The sequence below is a fragment of the Podarcis raffonei genome, chromosome 1 (genome assembly GCF_027172205.1).
Source record: "Podarcis raffonei isolate rPodRaf1 chromosome 1, rPodRaf1.pri, whole genome shotgun sequence".
Taxonomy (NCBI): Eukaryota; Metazoa; Chordata; class Lepidosauria; order Squamata; family Lacertidae; genus Podarcis; species Podarcis raffonei.
In genome coordinates, this window is record NC_070602.1 from 115,100,937 (window position 1) to 115,121,382 (window position 20,446).

A 20,446-nucleotide genomic window follows, 5' to 3' on the forward strand; every position below is an offset into this window, starting at 1 on the left:
CACATTTTTATGCGAGCTCTTTAGACGGCTTTTAATTATTAAAATAGGGGAAACAGGCAAAATTCCTAATTCAGCTGAAACACGCCGTGGGGAGGATACTGAGGACATCACTATGGGAATCCCCCTGGACAATGCCATTTCCTTTGCAGGATTCTTTGGGAGAAGCCATGTGCTTCAAATGTGCTTTCAACATATGGTGCGGATGGGACCTCTATTTCCAATGAGTGGCCTTTCTGTGCTTTTTTCTTTTTGCTAGCACAGAAGAAGCTTACTTCTTAAGAATAATTAGGACGGATCTGGAAGAGGAAGCTCCTCTGGATTCAACCCAACCATTTCATATACATGCAGATGTAAATCAGCTGACCAAGCAGCACAATCCTACGCATGCTTAATAAATTATTATAATTAATAATAATAATAATTTATTTATACCCCGTCCATCTGGCTGGGTTTCCCCAGCCACTCTGGGCAACTCCCAAGAGAAAAAAAAACCACAATAAAATATCAAACATTAAAAACTTCCCTAAACAGGGCTGGCTTCAGATGCCTTCTAAAAGTCAGATAGTTGTTTATTTCCTTCACATCTGGTGGGAGGGCATTCCACAGGGCAGGCACTTCTACCGAGAAGGCCCTCTGCCTGGTTCCCTGTAACCTCACTTCTCGCAGCGAGGGAACCGCCAGAAGGCCCTCGGAGCTGGACCTCAGTGTCTGGGCTGAACGATGGGGGTGGAGACACTCCTTCACGTATACTGGGCCAAGGCCATTTAGGGCTTTAAAGGTCAGCACAAACACTTTGAATTGTGCTAGGAAATGTACTGGGAGCCAATGCAGGTCTCTCAGAGGTTAAGACCCACTGTGCTCAAATGCGGATTATCTCGCAAGAATTCTGTTTAGGGTTGCAACCTGAAACTCATACGATTTATTGACAAAATTTCTTTAATCATGTGGCAACTGCTCTAAGATTATGGATTACATATGTGTATGTGTGTGCACATGTGTGCACATGTAGTAAGAAACCAACATGTCCTTGAAGCCTTGTTTTTTAATATTTCACTACTATATGAACCATTCAGGTTTGGCGCATGACCGACTGACCTGATCAAGCGACTTGCTGCCCCAGCCAATAGCTTTCATTTTACGTCGGACCTCCCATTGTTTTTGATAGGCCAGAATACGATTCAAGGGCCAAGGATAAGGAGATCCATATCTTGGATGGGTAATCTTTAAAGTGGAAAAAAAATGTCACTTTTACAAAGAAAAAAAGATGTTGTGGCTTTTATTGCCACGGCACTGCTTTCATACACCATTTTATGCAATTATTTATAACTTGCAGCTAAAAAAAAAAGCTTTTAAAATTATATTAAAAACATTTTCACTTTGAAACCAGTGTATCCAGTAATGACATAGCGCTCCCCCCAAAATGTGTATGCAAGCAAAATTAAAGTGAAAAAAATATGGTATCATTAGTGGTATAAACCTCTATGTTTCATTTATGAGTAGGGACTTGCAATTGTGAGCAAAAGTGTTTTCTCATTAAAATTTAATTAAGATAAATGTTGCAGAATCACTCACCTCCTGGACTGTAGCATCATCACACCACTGAAGATACAGCTAGGAAACCAAGGAATACTAAAATTTCATAACATGTAAGGTTACACAGACAGCTTATTCCTTGCAGCTTTGTCTTCCCTCCCTACCAAGCAAGCCATTAATAATCATATTTAGAACACAGAAAGGTGGTTGCCAGTTCTGTCATGGAGCAGGCACAAAATCCCATTTGACAGAGAAAACGGAATTGAGATTGCAATATGTAAATTAGCGGCGTGCTGCTTTTTGAACCTAGCTGGAACCGTAAGCCCACCCTTGTGTTTTATTAAAAAATAAAGTAGGTAGGAACTCGCTTGCAGCATCACAAAGAAAACAGCATTCTATTCCCCCCCACCCCACCCTCCAATCCCCAATAACATTCATTTCACAAGACTGACAAATTACTAGTGTTTTGCCATACCTCTGCTGTCAAAAGCATATTATTGACTAATTCCATGTAGGCTTTCATCTCAGCTTTTTGGACTTCATCCAACCCATCACTAAGTGAATGGCCCTTAGGCAAGGAGAGAGAAAAGAGGGGGGTGAGAAAAGGAAGGGCAGGGAAAACGATCCGTTTCGGTCCTTTCCAAAGCCCACTCAAGTCGAGGGCTCTGGCTCACTCCAAAAGCTCCCTGCATTGCAACGTTACACATTAAAATGCTGCTTTGTAGACCATAAAGGCAATTGAAGTTTCACAGAAAAATGAAACGAATACTGCAATGTTCCTATTACAGTGGTACCTTGGAAGTTGAACGGAATCTGTTCCGGAAGTTCGTTCGACTTCCAAAACGTTTGGAAACCAAGGCACGAAGCTCCTGCAGCCAATCAGAAGCCACGTCGGACGTTCGGGTTCCAAAGAACGTTTGCAAACCGGAACACTCACTTCCGGGTTTGCAGCATTCAGGAGCCAAAACGTTTGACTTGCAAGGCGTTCGCGAACCAAGGTACAACTGTATATATACAGCTCTATAATAAATCTTATATATTTACAAAAAGTACTGGGCAATACCCAATCATTGTCTCCTGCTTGTGGAATGGACTTCTGCTTGCTCAAAGGGGTCTTCCCACCTCTCTCCACCCACCTTGAAAACCCCACGCACCCCAAAAATCTGATCCAGGGAGTTGGGGAGTTGAGGTTGAAGACAAGAGGGAAGCAAAATGAAATCCTGTCACATCTGCTAGTGCAATGTTGGATTCCTATAGTTTGAAATGCAATATTTTAAAGCTGAAAAGCGCAAGGTACACCAGTATGCAGGATTTCCAACTATCCGCCTGTTTTGCTTCTGCTTTGAAGCCAAGCAGCCTTTCTAAATACCACAGCCTCCTTGTAAATAAACCTAAGTAAATTATGATGATGCAGATGCCTTATAAAAATGCACCGGCATTGATCCACAGGGCTAAAGAAAGAAAGCAGGAATCAACGTGAACATTGATTACGTGGAATTTTAAGATTCAAACAAAGTGAATCTCTGTTCCGTAAGAACTAGTGTGTGGACGCCAAGGCGTAAGTGCAACTTCCAGGCCTGCCAAAATGGCAGGAACCCACATGCAGCAATCTTCTAGACAAGGGTGCAGGATCAGGAGGGCTACTGGAACTTCAAAGGCCCCCATCTTCAAATAACTGCAGAACTGGAAGGGACCCAGGCTGTCTGATGAATACCTTGCAAAAAATATTTTTTTTGGGGGGGGGGCTTCAGAATGCAGCTATAGTTGGAAGAATAATTAATAAATATGTGGAAGAGCTAAAACCCTATCTAAACCAATTAATATTTTTAGGTGGAGACTGTGGAAGGCCTGGTATATGTGCGGACACATACAGGAAGACAGGCATTGTTCAAGGAATTTTCCCATTCAGACAACATTCCAACACATTCCTTTGATAAAAACAGCAGCGTTCAAGTTTTTTTATATATAAAATTGTCAACCTATAGTATCTCAACAAAAAAGACAGACAAGTAACTACTGGAATAAACCATGATGAAATTTGACCACAGGGACAAAATTAGCCAAAAGGCTCCAGAAAAAGGACAGGAGACATCAAAGACATATGCTTGTCTACTAAATGACTCTGTGATTGGTTGAAATAAAAGCACTTCAAAGTAACAGGAAGGAAATCAAACATTTTATTTTATTGTTTCTTGCATCTGGCTCACAGATCCCTGATGCCCATCCGTGGACCCTCTAGGGATCAATGGACCATAGGTAAGAAACCAGGATACAGATGTTAAATAGCATTCGGGACAAGGTGGAACTCTGTAGGACACTGTAGGACACTGTAGGACAACTCCCATGGTGCCAAACAGCAGTCCCCCATAATGACTTTCTGGAAATGGAAGTAGAAGGAGAGTCACTGAAACATGGTACCCCCAACCCCTCTCTCTCTCTCTCTCTCTCTCTCTCTCTCTCTCTCTCTCTCTCTCTCTACAGTATTGACAGGCTCCAAGAGCTCAAGGAGAATGAACAGGGTGACACTCCCCGCATACCTGTCCTAACTAATGTTATTAACCAGTGCCGTGACCAGGTTTGGAGAAAGACTGGGATGAGTCCAAGTGATCAGTTTCCTCTAAGCATGCCTGAGGAGACTCTTGAGAGTCCCATGGACTGTGAGAAGATCAAACATATCCATTCTTAAGGAAATCAGCCCTGAGTGCTCACTGGAAGCTGAGGCTCCAATACTTTGGCCACCTCATGATATGAGAAGACTTCTTGGAAAAGACCCTGATGCTGGGAAAGATGGAGGGCACAAGGAGAAGGGGACGATAGAGGACGAGATGGTTGGACAGTGTTCTCGAAGCTACCAGCATGAGTTTGACCAAACTGCGGGAGGCAGTGGAAGACAGGAGTGCCTGGCGTGCTGTGGTCCATGGGGTCACGAAGAGTCGGACACAACCAAACGACTAAACAACAACAAAGCATGCCTGAAGCTGTACCACCTGTGGGCACCTCTTTCTGAGAAGGAAGTGCTCAGGAAAATACAGGTGCACACGTGAATGATATATCCATGCCCCTCTGGTCCACAGAAAGGACAAAAACAAAAGCATTTCATGTTACCTCTTTTGTATTCATTCACACACACACACACACACACACACACACACACACACATATACAATCTCTCCCTGTCTCTGTCTCTCTCGCACAGGCAATATTTCACACCAAGAAAAAATTCTGTCCTGGATTTTAAGGGCACCAGTTTTACTCAGCTGATGAGAAAAGAATAAGGGACATGACAGAGGAGTCAAATCTTGCCCTCAAGAGTTAAAAAGTTTAAATGAACAGCTACAAAAATATCCTTCTGCAGATGTGAGCCTGGAAAGCTCTCCCTCCTTTCCTCTCCCCTCTCTGCTAAACTGGAACCTTTCCTAAAGCTTGCTAATAAATTATTTTTGTTATGAGCCATTAGAAGAAGCCTTACTATGCAAAATAAATGATGCTATCCTGTCTTCTAGAGCTCTGGTTCTCAGGATAATTTTATCAACACAAACTTAATTAGCCCAACTGCTAAAACAAGAATTTGCTGAGGAAAAATAGGTTTTGTATATGCACCTTACCTTGGCTTTTACAAACTGGACAATGGGGCCAAGTTCAGAAACAACTTGATTTCCTACGTGAATAAAGGGCACTTTCCCTGCGAGTGAAAGAAGAAAAAACAGCACACTTTTAACTCATTGATCTAATTAAATCTGAGAGGTTGCTAGATGAAATCAGCAAGAGTTCAACAAACGCCATGTTGGGGGGGAGGGGGATGTGCCAAAACTTCTGCGCTTTCATAGCTACTATGGAAATTATACTTCTGGCATTTGTTCCATGCGGTGATTGTTGATCCCATCCTAAATACAAAGCCCTGTGAAACGCAAATGCTTGGAAGCAATTAAAACATGTGGATCAGTGTTGGATATCTGAATCCCTTTGTGTCCTTTTGCAACGAGATGTTCTCCATCGCAATCATTCTTTGATCTGCACAGCCCACCCTGACCCTCTGCATACCCGATTAGCAGAATCAGGGAACTCTGGACTGAACACCCTCAGCCACATACCCAAGAAGTAGATGGGCATCTCCCTGGAAAAGCTTCCCATGCTTACTTCTGGTTAAGTACCAAAATCACAGCAGAGAAATGTGGGGGGTGTTTGCTACAGCGCACTTTAAAAGAGTCCTCAGATATAGCACACAACTGAACCTGAGAGCTGCCCATCTTCCAATATATCTGCCTCATTTTTGTGCTGTAAGCCTGCAGTGACAGCTGATTGCCACCCTTCGACTCCGTCAACTAGTTGTCAGTGTATTCTTCAAGGCATTTCAAAACCGATTAGACTCAGTAGAGTAACAATTAATCAAAGACACCTATGTCATATCTGCAGCAAGCGTGGAAGTGAAACATCCACTGAAGTAGATTCTACACTTGGTCAGCTTTCACAATGTGTGCCAGTTGTTTATTATTATTTATGCATTTTTTACAACTTTTATACATACTTCATACACTGTCCATCACTTATCTCTTTCCGTAAGACTTCCAAATCCATTTCTCCATGGCATTCAATGCCAACCTTGATCTGCTACATATCCTGATATTCCACCCATTTTTGTCTCTAATCATCCTTTATCTACAATATTATCTGCTGCTCATATGTTAACTCCTACTTGCAGGTTAAATTCAATATTGTAGCCTTGAATATTGTTGTGTGTCAGTTTTGTCGAGGTATCACCACTTAATCAGGTGAACTACACCCATTAGGTGTGTGTATTATATACTTTTTAATTTTGTTTACTGCATTTATAGGCCACCTTTATCTTCCAAGGATCTCAAGGTGGTGTGCATGCTTCTCTTCCTCCACATTTCAGCCTCACAACAGCCCTGTGAGGTAGGCTGGTGAAGAGATGGTGACTGGCCCAATGGCTGAGCTTCATGGCTGAGGGAGGATTCAAACCCTGGTCTGACTGTGAGAGCTGTAAAACAGAAATGGCCCTCCTGTACCAACAAGGGCTTGGCTTTAGTTTCATGTACAACCTTTGGTGCTGCTCAGCTGGAGAAAACTGAGCACAGAAAGGAATTTCATAGATATCTGAGGTTGAGATAGTATGTAATCCTGACACTCCTTGAGTAATCAGTCTATTTGGTGAAGGACTTCGTTCCTTGTTCTATTTTTGTATTGCTTCTGAGAAAGATTTAATGTTTTAAAGGCATAATTGTCACACTTGCACACCATACTAAACCAAGGGTAGTCGTGCCCTTCAAACAATGCTAGACCACAACTCCCATCATCCCTAACCACTGGCCTTGCTGGCTGGGGCTCATGGGAATTGGAGTCCAGTGCTATTCATGTTCCCCACTCCTTGTTTGGTGCAACATGAATGAACACAGGCAATTATTGGACTTGTCTGCTCCCCCCTGCTCCTCCCAGGCAGAGGAGTTAGTAAGCTTTTGGTTTCTGGTTTTGCTTAGCCACAGTTTGTCTTTCAGTCCCAGGAGAAACACTGTAGCTAACATTAAACTATGGCTTGTTTGAAACAAACCAACTTGAAAATATGGTTTTGCATGACATGCAAACACAGCCCCTGAATAGTTAATACTGTCTAGCTGTCTATAGAGCTTTACTCAGGTTCAAAGTAGCAGTCACAAGAATCGATGCATCTGCACTATGGCATGCATTGCAAAAAGAATGCTGGGTCTTTTTGAGCTTACAGACCTCTCAATGGTTTTATCGATCCAGACTTTACTTCCACAAAGCTACTATATAAAGAATGGTCTTTTGGTGTTTCTGCAGCAGGAGTCAGCGATTCAGTGCTCTCAGAAGGCTCTTAACAGATGGACAGAACGAAAGCAGAGCCAACCATGAAACCCTCAGGAACAGAATCCCATAAAAGGGAAGAGGCTTTCACAGCCAAAAGGTGATAATTCAAGTAATTTTTACTCAGAGTAGACCCACTGAAAGCAACAGATACTCCCCTCTTGAATTCAGGTCCTAAGGAAAGAAAACCCCCAGGTGATAAATTTAGGGGGTTGGGCACACTGTTTCATCGAGTCCACTCTTACAATATTTCTAATCAACTCAACTGATAAAGACCCAACTCAGACGCTGCAGTTGGCATAGCTGGTTTACTACAATCGATGCACACAAGTGTGCAACTATGTTTGCCTCGGGCTGGGCACTTCCAGGCTGCTAGCTCTGTAATAAAACTCCAGCAATATGGGAAACTCCTCTCTGATAATAAACAATATCACGCATGGGTCCTCCCTCTATAAATTAATTTTTATCATTATATCGCCCTCTACAAGAGATGAAGTCTGCGTCCGGAAACAGGGTCAATTTCCAATCAGTTGTCAAAGCTCTGGTTGTCTATGAAGGATGAAGCAAATGATATTCAGACAAGTCAGAAAAGCTGGTAGGAAGAGTGAAGTCCTTTGCAGTAATTTGGAGCCGTGAATGTAATAAAACTGTACCAAACCACCACAAATGGGTCCATGCATGTCAATTCTCAAGCCAGCCTCAGAGGCTGGCCTGTTTTTCATCAAATTCTAGCTGCCATAACTTCTTGTACTGGTTTGTCAGAGAGGCCCCTTCTAAGTTTTTCCAATATCTAGCTCTCCATGGGGTCCTTTTGAAGTTAAAAATTAGACTCTCGCAACCAAATTCACTATGATTTGAATCATTCAGTACTTAAATACATGGAACTGTCTGCCTTGGTCCTAAGCCTACTGTTATAATGCAAGCAAATAAAAAGGTAGAAACACATTATTTTCATTCCTTTCCAGCAGAACAAGATGCAAGCTCACATGCATTCATGGTCTGCGTGATGAGATACTGTTGCCATAGTTTCCAACCACAGGTGTGATGTAAATGAGTGTTGCACTTACCAGATGGGGACATATATTCAGCATTTGCCCTACAAACCACCTGGACTGGCAGGTTGCACATTTGCAAAAAGGCCTGGAAATAAAAGCAGAGCAAATGAAAAGATTGCATTAGTTATCTGAGGGCAATATTTTTAAAAAATTAAAATTGTCAGGAGTTTTAACCTACAATATAGGTTTTTTTTAAAAGCTGGTTGCCAAAGCAGGTAAATATGGGACTTGTCAGTATAAGGTTCCAACATTTTGCACACCAAAATCCCCATTTTTACTACTCTAGTTGCTGTTACAGCAAATACGTTAGTATTGAAGATGGTCTGTATTCTTTATTCAATTACTTTTGCATAACCAAGACAGCCTGCTGTTTTAATGGCCTTTGAGTAAATTTAACTGGTTTAAATTGTAACGCTTCAAAATTAATGCATTTTTTTATTGCTAATACCTTAGTGATTTGGATGAATTTGTGAATAAATTTGTTAGCTAAATGCAGATATCGGTGACTGTTCTCATTTTCGACAGGAGTACTTTCATATGTTTAAGAAATTTTGTAATTATTACGCTTCTGCTAGCTTGCAAGTAGGGATTTCGATATAATGAAATATATTTCACATACTTGTTTACATACTTGAGCTCTTTTTTAACACTTGTATACACTGTTTTGGTCATCTGCTTTGAGCATAATCCGGAGGAGCAGCATGCAAATAAATTGTTGGCGATAATTATATTCCCTTTCTCTATACCATACTGAAAATGAGAATATTTTTACATGAAGTGTGTTTTCGCTTACTGTCTTTCATTTATTGTTTCATACTTTGTTTTATTTCCTGGTTCAGAAGTAATGATTCCTGCAGCTTTAAAATGAATGAATGAGAACACAACCAGTGCAAACACTGCTGCTTTTAGCTATCCTTCCAGGTTTAAATCTATTTGCAAACAATTGTGATTTTTTTTTTCATCCAACTCTACCCACAAACTAAATGGCAGCCCACTATGCATTTAAACTTATGAAGCATGGAGAAATGTGCTCTTTCCCCACCACCAACACCAGTGGTCAAGCATGAAGAATGCTCAGCCTATAGAATAGGAAGGTGACATGCACCTGTGTCCCCTAACATTAGTCAGCTGAGCTGCCTAAAGGCAAAATCCTGGCTCTACAAATGGACTAGAATCATTAAGATCTGAAACTGTGGATTGGGGAACCCTAGACTGTGAGACATCTGTTTGGCCTCTTCTAGCCACAACTAAAGCAAAGTCCTGTCTAGGTTGTGCCGTGTGGATCAAATCCCAGAGAGGGCTCTTTTGCCGCAATAGAAAATTAAAGGTAAAGGTAAAGGGACCCCTGACCATTAGGTCCAGTCGTGGCCGACTCTGGGGTTGCGGCGCTCATTTCACTTTATTGGCCGAGGGAGCCAGCGTACAGCTTCCAGGTCATGTGGCCACAAAGCCACAAAGCATTTAACCCACAAAGCCACCTGCGTTAGGGAGACACAAATGAAGAGAAAGGTGGCAGTGAAGCACTTTGGCTAGCATACCTTTTGTGCCCTGGTCCACAGATTCATGCACAGTAGCAAAGCATAAGGATCCCCACAAACATTCAGACATGGGTTGGGCAATGATAGGAGAGAATGTGCCCCTAAAGCAGTGATGGTCAAACTCAGCCCTCCAGCTCTTTTTGGACTACAACTCCCATCATCCCTAGCTAACAGGACCAGTGGTCAGTGATGATGGGAATTGCAGTCCCAAAACTGCTGGAGGGAGGGCCGAGTTTGGCCATCACTACCCTAAAGGAGGAACGTGGGTGGCGCTGTGGGTTAAACCACAGAGCCTAGGACTTGCAGATCAGAAGGTCGGCAGTTCGAATCCCCGCGACGGGGTGAGATCCCGTTGCTCGGTCCCTGCTCCTGCCAACCAAGCAGTTTGAAAGCACGTCAAAGTGCAAGTAGAGTAATAGGTACCGCTCCGGCAGGAAGGTAAACAGTGTTTCCGTGTGCTGCTCTGGTTTGCCAGAAGCGACTTAGTCATGCTGGCCCCATGACCCGGAAGCTGTACGCCGGCTCCCTCGGCCAATAAAGCGAGATGAGCGCCGCAACCCCAGAGTCGTTCATGACTGGATCTAATGGTCAGGGGTCCCTTTACCTTTACCCTAAAGGAACAAGGGTACATGGGACGCCCATGTACCAAGCTGTTTTTGTTGTTGTTTTTTTAAGCTGCACACTATTGATCTTACAAATATATTGAAACAGATTCAAGTTAAATCACAATGAGTAATATTTTAAACGCGGCTCCAGAAAATGCCAGCGTGACAGGGGAGAAAAAAGTGGATTTGCTTTTCCCTCTTGTTCTCCTCCATGAAAAGCACAACAAAGGGGAAGCTGGGTAATGACAATTGAGGGATTATTCTCCAATTTATCTGGGGTGGAAAAGCGTGTCTGAATTTTTTTTAAAAAAAACCCAGGACAAATGTACGAAATATTCCAGCTTTCCTATCAAGCAGTAGCAGACCCTGTAAAGTGAAAAGTCTGTCTGCAATTATAAATGAAAACTGTTCAGTATCGTACTTGGAGTGACAGATTATATTCCTAATCCAGTTATGGTAATAGCCACATTTGTAGTTTAACATAAATTAAGAGTTTAATTGTATTTGTGACTACTTTAAACAAAGTAACAAATTCCTTTGTACCTGTAAATGTAATTTATTGCAAAGCCAGGTTCATTTTCCAAAACAATCTATTTTACACTGCACTGGAATGCTGCTATAATGGTATAATGTAATTCCTGCTGCAGAATGTGAGAAGGGTAGACTCACTGGTAACACAGAGGAGGGTTTGAAGATAAATGAAGATGCTATTCATTCAGGGGTAATTTCATCTTAGAACCATATGAAAGATGTTTCGCTCAGACACAGTGGATGCCTGGCTAGGGATTTCAGTCTATTTTCAGCTACAATGTAATGTTGTTAAATCGATTATGTTGATACTGTATTTCTAATCATGAAGAATTCCAGCTATTATTCTGGTTAAAGAATAGATTGTCAGGCTTTCATTATACTGTTCAGACCCTCTCTCTCCTCTCTCTCTCTCTCTCCCTAGTGAAGAGCAACAAGCACAGTTTCGGGTCACAAAGTTGAAATTATAAATTCACATTACAAGTCACAAATCAGTAAAATCAAGACCAGGTTGCCTGCAGAGTTGTCTTTCTTTTTTCTACATAGTAATATATAAAACAGTCTTCTTTTTCATTGTTAACAAAAAGCAAGCTACTGACCTTCAAATGCGTGCTGAGACTCCCTCTTACACAGCAACATTTTCCTCAATCATGTTTCTGTTTCAGGGGAACAGAGGGATCCATTCCTAATCCCTCAACTCTGGGAAACAATGCCGTTTGGAACACTGCATAGAATACGGTTGTGCTAATATCATGGTCTCCTATTGGCTAGTGCCCATGCCATCCTGTTGCAATGACTTAGTAATGTTATGGCCCATATTTGAGAGGACTGGGATGGCAGGTGACATACACAGCTGATTAGAAGGGCCTTTCAGCTGGCTAGTGGCAGGGTGACAGACAGTGGAACCTCATGTTATGCACCATCCTCCTTGCAAACGCTGCAGGTTACAAGCTTTGCTGACCCGGAAGTAGATGTCCCTTGTTGCAAACTTTGCCCCGGGATGCGAGCGGAAGTCGCGCGCTGGCAGCGCAGAAGCAAGAGGCACCATTAGCAAAAGCGTGCCTCATGTTACAAGCAGTTTCAGCTTAAGAACGGACCTCTGGAACAAATTAAGTTCATAACCGGAGGTACAACTGTACTCGGAAACATCTCTATTTGCTGCACTGCCAGTTGCAAATTATCTCAGGTAGAAGGGGCTACAAGGGACTTCTGTCCAGGCCTGTGGAATGTGACTGCCTGTGCTAGGTGAGACTCACTATAAGGAAGCCCCTGACAAGAGATTGTTCCCTTCAAATCCATACACACTGCCCAGGCTTGCACCCCAGGGAAGTCACTTCGGTGCTGCTAACACAGCAGTTTGACTTCACCCCCGGGGGCACATTCCATGTCCCTCAATGGAGGTTTGGCAGATACAGTGGTACCTCAGGTTAAGAACTTAATTCGTTCTGGAAGTCTGTTCTTCACCTGAAACTGTTCTTAACCTGAAGCACAACTTTAGCTAATGGGGCCTCCTGCTGCTGCTGTGCCGCCAGAGCACAATTTCTGTTCTCATCCTGAAGCAAAGTTATTAACCCGAGGTACTATTTCTGGGTTAGTAGAGTCTGTAACCTGAAGTGTATGTAACCTGAAGTGTATGTAACCCGAGGTACCACTGTATAGGTGCCTTGCAGATGTATGACAAAACGTGTCCAGGGGTGGGGAGACAAAGCCTGCCACTCTCTTCCTAAATACTTTCAGAAACTCCCTCCTTCCAAATGTCTGAAAGGGGCTCTTGTTGTAAATGATGACCTTCCCAACCAGCTGCCTCCAGATGTTATTGGACCACAGTTCCCAGAATCCCTGACAACTGACCCTCCTAGCTGGGGATCCATGGGTACCCAGGAGATATCAGGAGCCATTCCAGTGTCCAAGCATCTTAACTTGATCACAAGTGGCTGATAGCCAGGTGCGAAATGCGCCTTGGCACCTGGCAATTTTTGTATGGCCTGGCCATATATCAAGCAGCTCCACAAGAAACACATTCCACATTATGGGTGGTACGCAGGTGGTGCTGTGGGTTAAACCACTGAGCCTAGGACTTGCCGATCAGAAGGTCGGCGGTTCAAATCCCCATGACGGGGTGAGCTCCCGTTGCTCAGTTCCTGCTCCTGCCAACCTAGCAGTTCAAAAGCACGTCAAAGTGCAAGTAGATAAATAGGTACCGCTCCGGCGGGAAGGTAAACGGCGTTTCCATGCGCTGCTCTGGTTCTCCAGAAGCGGCTTAGTCATGCTGGCCACATGACCCGGAAGCTGTACACCGGCTCCCTCAGCCAATAAAACGAGATGAGCGCCGCAACCCCAGAGTCGGCCACAACTGAACCTTTACCTTTTTACTGCAACTAAGTTTCACATCAATCTAACCAAGATGTAAGAAGAATGGATTGTTTTGTTTTGTGAACCGCCCTGAGACCTCTGGGTATAGGGTGGTATATAAATTCAGTAAACAATAATTACCATTGTCTCCACCACAACATGCAAGTCTAAACATCAGAAAGAGATAACCAGACTGATATTTTCATTAGTCATTGCTTAAAAATAGCTAGTAAACTAACCTTAACAGATTGGAGTAATATTATTATTTAGAAAAAATAAGTATGTTAAAAAAAAAGGAATCAGCAGTGTATTCTTAATACAGATTCTTAAAACAGATACCATCCCCTTACATCAAAGAAAATTGTTCCATAAAGTTTAAAATCAGATATCTGTTGAAATCATATTTATAGTTATGGCTACTATCAGCTGTCAGACCAAAGAATATTGAAGATAAAGACGTTCTTTTAATATATTATGGTTAATTTATCATCTAAGTGACATGTGTAGAACAACAAAATGGAAATAATCAAACAATATACTCCTTCAGCGGGGTGGGGGGGACCTTGTTTTAAAAATATTATTATGCTGATGAAGGTAATTATTAACACTTGCTCTATATACACATGTGTATTCCAAAAACTATAATATAGGGTTTAAAACTTTTAATGGTGTAATCTACTTCTTTATCCAAGGATTAGCTAAAATGATTATATATTACACTAATATTTGCTTATCAAAATAACAGCGCTTTCCACATTAGTGGAAATCAATATTATTAACTACAATTGTGCCCCATAATTGGGGGTGCTTGTGATCAGTGTCACCCATCAAAATTAGTATTATTTATGTACTTTATTCACTTCCCCCATCTAACACCCCTTTTTGAATTAAAAGTTGAAAAACACTTTTTAAAAAGATTGCAGCATAGTTTTACTAACATGTAAATTTCTTGCTGTTTTCAAACATTTCTCTGAATGTGACTTTTTACATTTTGGGCTTTATTGTTATGTATTACTTTTAATAAACCTTTACATCTTTGTATGCCTTCTGATAAGCACAATCCTGCACATGTTTACTCAGAAGTAACTCCCGTTCAGACACAGTAGGTCATATTCCCAAGTACATGTGCCTAGGATTCCTGCCTCTGTGGACTTACTTCAGAGTAGTCATGTATAGGATTGTGCTGTAAATCTCACTTAGTTCTTACTCACTTGTCCTAGATCAATGTCCAGTGAGTGGACCAATTAAAATCAATAGACTTTCAAGCCCACTGACTTCATGAAGTCTACTCTTGAGTATAACTAAGACTGGCTATCACCCTTGGTTTTAGGTCTTTTTGCTTACGTTTTAGAGTGTCATTTTAATACAGAGCATGGAAACATTTCACAACGATTATGAACTTTGTTTTTTCAACACTGCAAACAGTTACATCACTGTTCCCTCCCCCCCCCCAATTATAAATGAGAAAAGAGAAAACAAAACACCTTTTTAACAGCGCTGTTCAGCTCTGAAGACATTACTATTATTATTATTTATTGAATTTATACACCACCCTATACACAGAGGTTTCAGGGTGGTTCACAGCTGTTTGTTTCAAATTCCAAGTACAGTGCTACCTCGGAAGTCAAATGGAATCCGTTCCGGAAGTCCGTTCAACTTCCAAAATGTTCAGAAGCCAAGGCAAGGCTTCCGATTGGCTGCAGCCAATTGATTGAAGCTCCTGCAGCCAATCGGAAGCCGTGAAAGCTGCAAAAGCCGCATTGGACATTCGAGTTCCAAAGAACGTTCGCAAACCAGAACACTCACTTCTGCGTTTGCAGTGTTCGGGAGCCAAAACGTTCAAGTCGCAAGGCATTCGTCAACCAAGGTACGACTGTAGTACAATTCCAAGTAGTATTAAGTTTGTATCTTCCCTCTATGGCACATAAAATATCCTTTTTCACTTCGACTTTGGCTCAGTTTGCATGTAATGCTAATCCAAACCACTTCTTCAGCAAATGCTTATGTTAAAACTGGGCATCCTGCCCAATTTTAATTCTGAATAAGGCACCAGAGGCTGCTAGTTCTTGCATATAAACTTTTACAGAGTATAAGGGTTTAATTTTGTATACAAATACTCCTCTGACTGCAAAAGCATGAACTTGGGTGGGTCAGCTATAAAATACAGCAGAGGATAAATCTCCAAATGACATCAGTGGGAAGCCTACAGATATGGAAGGGGGAGTGTACAGTGGTACCTCGGGTTACATACACTTCAGGTTACATACGCTTCAGGTTACAGACTCCGCTAACCCAGAAATAATACCTCGGGTTAAGAACTTTGCTTCAGGATGAGAACAGAAATCGTGCTCCGGCAGCAGCAGGAGGCCCCGTTAGCTAAAGTGGTGCTTCAAGTTAAGAACAGTTTCAGGTTAAGTACGGACCTCCGGAACGAATTAAGTACTTAACCTGAGGTACCACTGTATATGGATATATTATTGTCTATTTATCTCCTTGCACACACATCCCAAGGCAATGGACAGAGGGCAATAAAAACAGCTAAAAATAGTTTAAAACTATATGCAAAATAGCAGCAGATTTTTTAAAAAACACAGACCAATAGTAAACAGGCACTCATAGCAGAGACCTATTCATCCAGCTAGGAAGGCTGGGGTTAGTGTTGTATTTTGGCAGAAATGTTCCACAGAATAAGGCTGGGCGAAAGATTCCTGCATTGCAGATGGTTGGACTAGATCAGGGGTACGCAACCTAAGGCCCGTGGGCCGGATGCAGTCCAATCGCCTTCTCAATCCGGCCCGCGGATGGTCCGGGAATCAGCGTGTTTTTACATGAGTAGAATGTGTGCTTTTATTTAAAATGCATCTCTGGGTTATTTGTGGGGTATAGGAATTCGTTCATTTCCCCCCAAAAAATATAGTCCGGCCCACCACATGGTCTGAGGGACGGTGGACTGGCCCACAGCTGAAAAAGATTGCTGACCCCCGGACCAGATGATCCTTGGGGTCCCTTCCAACTCTACAATTCTATGAGTCTATGAGGGGCAGCTACACTTAAGGCCCTGCTTTGAGTCAGTGCAGATTGCAAGACATCTAATGCTGTACTCGTATGGTTCTGGATAAAATACATGAGCTTGTGCTGTGTTAGGGACAACATTGCCACTTGCTACCTTGTGTCCTGGGATGCGGGTGACACTGTGGGTTAAACCACAGAGCCTAGGACTTGCTGATCAGAAGGTCGGCGGTTCAAATCCCCGCGACGGGGTGACCACCCGTTGCTCGGTCCCTGCTCCTGCCAACCTAGCAGTTCGAAAGCACGTCAAAGTGCAAGTAGATAAATAGGTAGCACCCCGGCGGGAAGGTAAACGGCATTTCCATGCGCTGCTCTGGTTCGCCAGAAGCGGCTTAGTCATGCTGGCCACATGACCCAGAAGCTGTCCGCCAGCTCCCTCAGCCAATAAAGCGAGATGAGCGCCACAACCCCAGAGTCGGCCACGACTGGACCTAATGGTCAGGGGTCCCTTTACCTTTACTACCTTGTGTCCTGTTGCTCCTCTCTCAAAAAGTACATCTTGTCATGGATGATTGGCCCAAATGTCACTGACAACGCCTAAGGTGGGGACAGCAGTCCCGTTTGGATGCCGTGGCGAGCCATAAACCATGGTTTGCCATGACAGAATGGCATCTGAGTTCATGCTACCCAAACATCCATAAGTACGTCCTCCACTAATGCAAGAGGAAGCAGCAAACCATGAGCCAGGACTTAATGTGATGCACAGCGACTGTGACATTTCTTTTCAAAGAAACCGCAATCTGAATCCAAGGTTTGTTCTTGGCTTCCGGGTCATAGCACGCTTAGAGAGAAACAAACCACAAGGGCTGGTTCGGACCTCACGGAACGCCAAGGCTCGTGGTTTGTTATTCCTACTCATGCTACACAATCACGGTGGGAACAATTCGGAAGCATGTATTGGCATGCTACTCTTTCACAGTAAGCCCTGGTTTGTGGCTTACCACGTTGTCTAGACGCAGCTGAAGTGCGATAAAATATTTCGCTTCACATTTTTGCTACGCCTCCAGAGAGAAAAGAGCATTGCCCGTGTACATCCGACGGGAACACAATACAACACAACGGTGCAAAAGTCCTTTTCATTTCAGAAGGGCATACATTAATGAAATGTTCAGTGGATGGGGCCAGTTGTTCTCGGATACATTAACACGTGCCAAGTAGGAAAGTAGAACGATGCTTTTACCTGAACAGCAAGACAAGCAGCATTATCAGAAAGCAAAACTTGTTCGTCTGTAAAATAAATAAATAAAGTGCAGGACAATTATTGGAAATAATGACTCCTTCCCCAATGGATAATTGCAGATCATTTGGGGGTGCAAAAATAAATGGTGTACAAACATAAGGAGACAAACTGATTTAACACGAATCACATGCCCCATTACATTAATGTAGCTTTAGGAAGCCTGTGGTCTCAGAAATATTTCCTTTAGCTCTGCCCTGCAATTTATCGTATGGTCCCAACAGTTAAAATCCCTAACCGATATGCGTGTGTGTGTGTGTGTGTGTGTGTGTGTGTAAGTTCTTGTGTGCGCGCATGCCTTGGGCTTTTTCTTTTTAAAAAATAAAATAAACGGGCAATTATTCATTTCCTAATAGAAATAAAAACAAACAACTTCATAATTCCTCTTGCTAAAAAGTAAAAGCATACAGAAATCTATATATATATATAAAAAACCAGCTTGCAGTTAATATTGCGCACTGTGTCTAGGTCTGTCACACAAAAGAAAGATGACAAGTACACAGCAATAAAAATCCCATGCTTAGAAGACTAGGGCTGCTACCTATTAGTCTTCATTACTTTGCAGTCTTCTGACAACTGTAGCAGGCTGCTGAGCCCCAAATGGGGGCCATAATGTGATCTGATGATATATGAAGAGCTGCTAAAGGGAGCCTGAACCATCCTAGCCTATACATTTTAACAGTTCCTTTTTACCGGGAGCCCACTTTACCACAAGACTTCAAAAATCTGCTGCCTCAGCTATTGGCGCAGTAAATCTGCCAACTGGGCCTGCAAACCACATCATTTTACACTGCCTACAGCAGCCAATATAATGAGTCAATAATAAACCAAGGACCTTATAAGGCCATGAATAGCTGGCTTATATTGGCAGGTACAAGTTTAGCAAAAACCTATGGCCGGACGACCACCACAAAGGATGCTCGTTTTAACAAGGTTTTTTCTCCCCACTTACCCACCCCCCCCTTCACACCCACCAGGCTCCAGTTAATTACACCGCTGCATATTTAATGAAGCCCCCCCCCTTTAAGTGCAAAAAATAAAGTACTCACCTTTCAGCGGCTGATACAATGCTGCGTTCTGAGGCCAAGGTTCTGCAGCTGCAGAAGGAGAAAGAAAACAATTGGATTCATTCAGAATTTAAAGAAGCCAAAATGAGCATTAGTCATTAGGGGTTTTTATTATTAAAAACAAAAAAACACCAGAACCCTCTCTGTTTAGATCAGGCTTCCTCAACCTTGGCCCTCCAGACGTTTTTGAGACTACAATTCCCATCATCCCTGACCACTGGTCCTGCTAGCGAGGGATGATGGGAGTTGTAGTCCAAAAACAGCAGGAGACCCAAGTCTTGGAAACCCTTGTCCTAGACAGGTGAGGAGTCAAGATCTGCACCTTAACAAACATTTTCCAGTATAACCACCATAACATGCCTATTATACGACACACATCAAATCGCACATCTGCCAAACCATTAGAGTACGTTACTGTTATAATATATTTATATACCACTTTGGGGCCCAAGGACCCCAAAGCGGTGAACAAAAGAAGAAGGATACAATGGGTGGTATCCAGCTAAACAGATCTGTTAGTACAAGGGTTTCCATCTGCACCACGGAACTTCTCCTCCCTATCCTCAATCACTTTTGGGGATTCCCCCAATCATCCAGAGCAGATTTGGAAAGGTGTGGGGCAGGGAAGAGGAGAGGGAAAGTTGCATTTCACAAGCAGAAATCCTTGCACTAGTAGTGGATCTGTTTAGCTAGATACTGACTATTACAAGTATGTTAAACACAATAAATCAATCAAAACAATATAAAATAGCAAAACCACAAAGCCTCTCCTCATCCAAGAGGGGAGGTGTTGTGGGCGGGACGCGATTTTTGCATCACGCAGGGGGTGTTACGCCCCCTGCCCCATTCACCTGGCTGGCGCACCACGCCCACAGGTAAGCACCCAACCAGGCAACTTGGAGGGAGCATGGTTTGCAGTTTAACTTACTGCTGTGCAAGCCATTCCGCCTCATTTTCCGCCTTCTCGTTGCGAGTCACCCACCCTCCACTCCCTTAGAGCTTAGGGCTTAGTTTTTCTCTTGACCTTGCTATGGACCTTAGGTTGATCGCCCAGGTTGCCCAGGGGGCCTGGTAGGAATTTTTCCAATTGGCATTAGGCCTTTTGGTTTTTTCGCCTACCTCGTAGCAATCGTCACAACTTTATTGGTATTGGCGGTTAGGTTAGGCATTGGAATGTGTTGATGGTGTGTGGAAGGGGTAGGTGTGGCCATCACCTACCCTTTCAAATTTGGGTATTCCGTTAAAGGAATCTGGCGGTCGTGGATCCTGTCCAATGCCTGTGTGGCAGGGGGCCATGGCACGACCCTCGGTGACATCAGGGGAGAGCTTATAGTTGTATTAGCATCAACAGGCTCCACCTTCTGGTGAATAAACCCCCTTTGGGCTCACCCCTCTCTGAGTGGGTGGACTCAATCTGTCGTGGTCCAATACCTTCTCACTTGCTGTAATCAATAAAGTTGTGGCCTTTTCTTGCCCATTAACCTTATACTCTGTGTCTGTATGTCTTCATTCCACAAAGCGGGGATCGGGTCCTCAAACCACAAAATACCTACCAATCACGACAACATGTGATCATGAGCTTCTCTACCCTCCCTCTAGAGGTAAGCCCATCTACATCCAA

At 43.0% G+C, this 20,446-nt stretch overlaps 1 protein-coding gene across 1 annotated transcript in view; it reads right to left on the reverse strand.

Annotated features, from left to right (window-relative positions):
- MTX2 (metaxin 2) overlaps positions 1 to 20,446 on the reverse strand; it is a 38,598-nt gene that overhangs the window by 2,870 nt on the left and 15,282 nt on the right. Inside the window, exons 2-8 of the mRNA XM_053410429.1 lie at positions 18,808 to 18,855; positions 17,702 to 17,748; positions 8,442 to 8,514; positions 5,139 to 5,215; positions 2,009 to 2,101; positions 1,573 to 1,611; positions 1,096 to 1,221 (exon numbers count right to left, since the gene is read on the reverse strand). Coding sequence (XP_053266404.1) covers positions 1,096 to 1,221; positions 1,573 to 1,611; positions 2,009 to 2,101; positions 5,139 to 5,215; positions 8,442 to 8,514; positions 17,702 to 17,748; positions 18,808 to 18,855 — 503 coding nt within the window. The remainder of the gene's footprint in view (positions 1 to 1,095; positions 1,222 to 1,572; positions 1,612 to 2,008; positions 2,102 to 5,138; positions 5,216 to 8,441; positions 8,515 to 17,701; positions 17,749 to 18,807; positions 18,856 to 20,446) is intronic.